Raw genomic sequence first — 1,518 nt, forward strand, 5'->3', positions numbered from 1 at the left:
GTGTAGGGTAGAGGAGAAGAAGAGGATTGGAGGGTAGGGGACAAGGGTGTATGGTAGAGGAGAGGTAGAGGGTAGGGATGTGGGGTACGGGAGAGGTAGAGGGTTGGGGTGTAGGTTAAAGGAAAGGTTAGGGTAGGGGTTTAGGGTCGATGAGGGATGGTACGGAGTGTAGGGGTGGAAATAGTTTTTGTTTTAATTTGTGACAAATCTTTATTAATTATGTTGTTTGAATATTGCATAATACAGAGAATTATTTTGAATTTTGTTTTTAGGATTTTACTGAACCTGGTGAATGTAAAGGATGAAGAGGATCAGGAGGATTATCAGGACGGAAAGGACGGAAAGGACGGAAAGGACGGAAAGGACAGAAAGGACGGAAAGGACGGAAAGGATGGAAAGGAGAGGAGAGAAAAAAAAGAATCGAAAGAGAAAAAAGATGGAAAGAACGGAAAAGATTCAAAGAATGGCAAAGATGTTAAAAATGGAAAAGAGGGAAAAAAGAAACTGGAAAAAGATTCAGAAATTTTAGAAAAGGCTTCCTGCCCTAGCGCCCCGGAGAAAGTGTAACTCCCCCCTCCCCCCATTTCAAAAAATAAAACTAATCCACTCCCCTCACAATAAATTGAAACCAATTGTTTTCTTTGAAAAGCTTTGTCCAAATACAAAGTATGCCGTCGCAAAATTACATATATTTCAGAAATGTATTTTAAAAAAATTTGTATTTGTCAGCAAAAGTTTATTAGCTATAAGAATCTAAAAATCGTAAAACAGAATAGAAAAATATGCTGGATTTATGATTTACAAACATGCATTAAAAAGTACGGTTAATCATTGAATTAGGTGACATTTTTAGAGATTTTTCTTTTAAACAATATCTTTATATAAAGAAACAACTTTTATTTTATAAAACTGTCTTGATCACCCTGTTATAAAAAAATGCAAGGTTTGATAAAATGTAAACCGAGAAACGGTAAAATAATAAATTTAAGGTTTGTTATTTCAAGATTGTAAAAAATGATGAAAAAAACATTTGAAAAGTTTTAGATATGTCTGAGTACAGTTATATATCAAAATATATTGGTCTGAAAATGTTTAATCGTACATCGTGTATATTCAGCTGGTCTCTATAGAAGGTGCATTATAAACCCTGTGATATCGCGACACTATGTATTTATCAAGTGTTTAGGCTTACATCTCATGTACATGTAGAACAACTGTATAATTAATATTTAGAGCTTTAGACAGATATCATATATATCAAATTGTATATTCAGCCAAAAAGATTTATGAAATAAATAAATACAATAAATAATTAAAATTAAACTTTAAGTTTATTATATTTCAAGTGCCCTTCCACAGAGTTGTTTTGCTGATTCACAAGAATTTGAATTTCCGAGCCGGGTCAACCTTTACGGTCCCAGTTTGTACTGTATCACCCAGACATTGGGTAAGTAAAGCAGACAAGGACTAGCCGGTGCAACAAGGTTGACACTGTCTGACTTTAGGTTGAATTTACTT

At 33.9% G+C, this 1,518-nt stretch overlaps 1 protein-coding gene across 2 annotated transcripts in view; it reads left to right on the top strand.

Moving 5' to 3' along the window:
• The window catches only part of LOC111716519 (uncharacterized), a 36,528-nt gene extending 35,891 nt beyond the window's left edge, over positions 1 to 637 (top strand). For both annotated transcript variants that reach the window (XM_023492000.1, XM_023492001.1), the window contains exon 23: positions 273 to 637. In XM_023492000.1, coding sequence (XP_023347768.1) covers positions 273 to 567 — 295 coding nt within the window. In that variant the 3' untranslated portion in view covers positions 568 to 637. The remainder of the gene's footprint in view (positions 1 to 272) is intronic.
• The last annotated feature ends 881 nt before the right edge of the window (positions 638 to 1,518 follow it).

Source organism: Eurytemora carolleeae, unplaced genomic scaffold, assembly GCF_000591075.1.
Source record: "Eurytemora carolleeae unplaced genomic scaffold, Eaff_2.0 scaffold836, whole genome shotgun sequence".
Lineage (NCBI taxonomy): Eukaryota > Metazoa > Arthropoda > Copepoda > Calanoida > Temoridae > Eurytemora > Eurytemora carolleeae.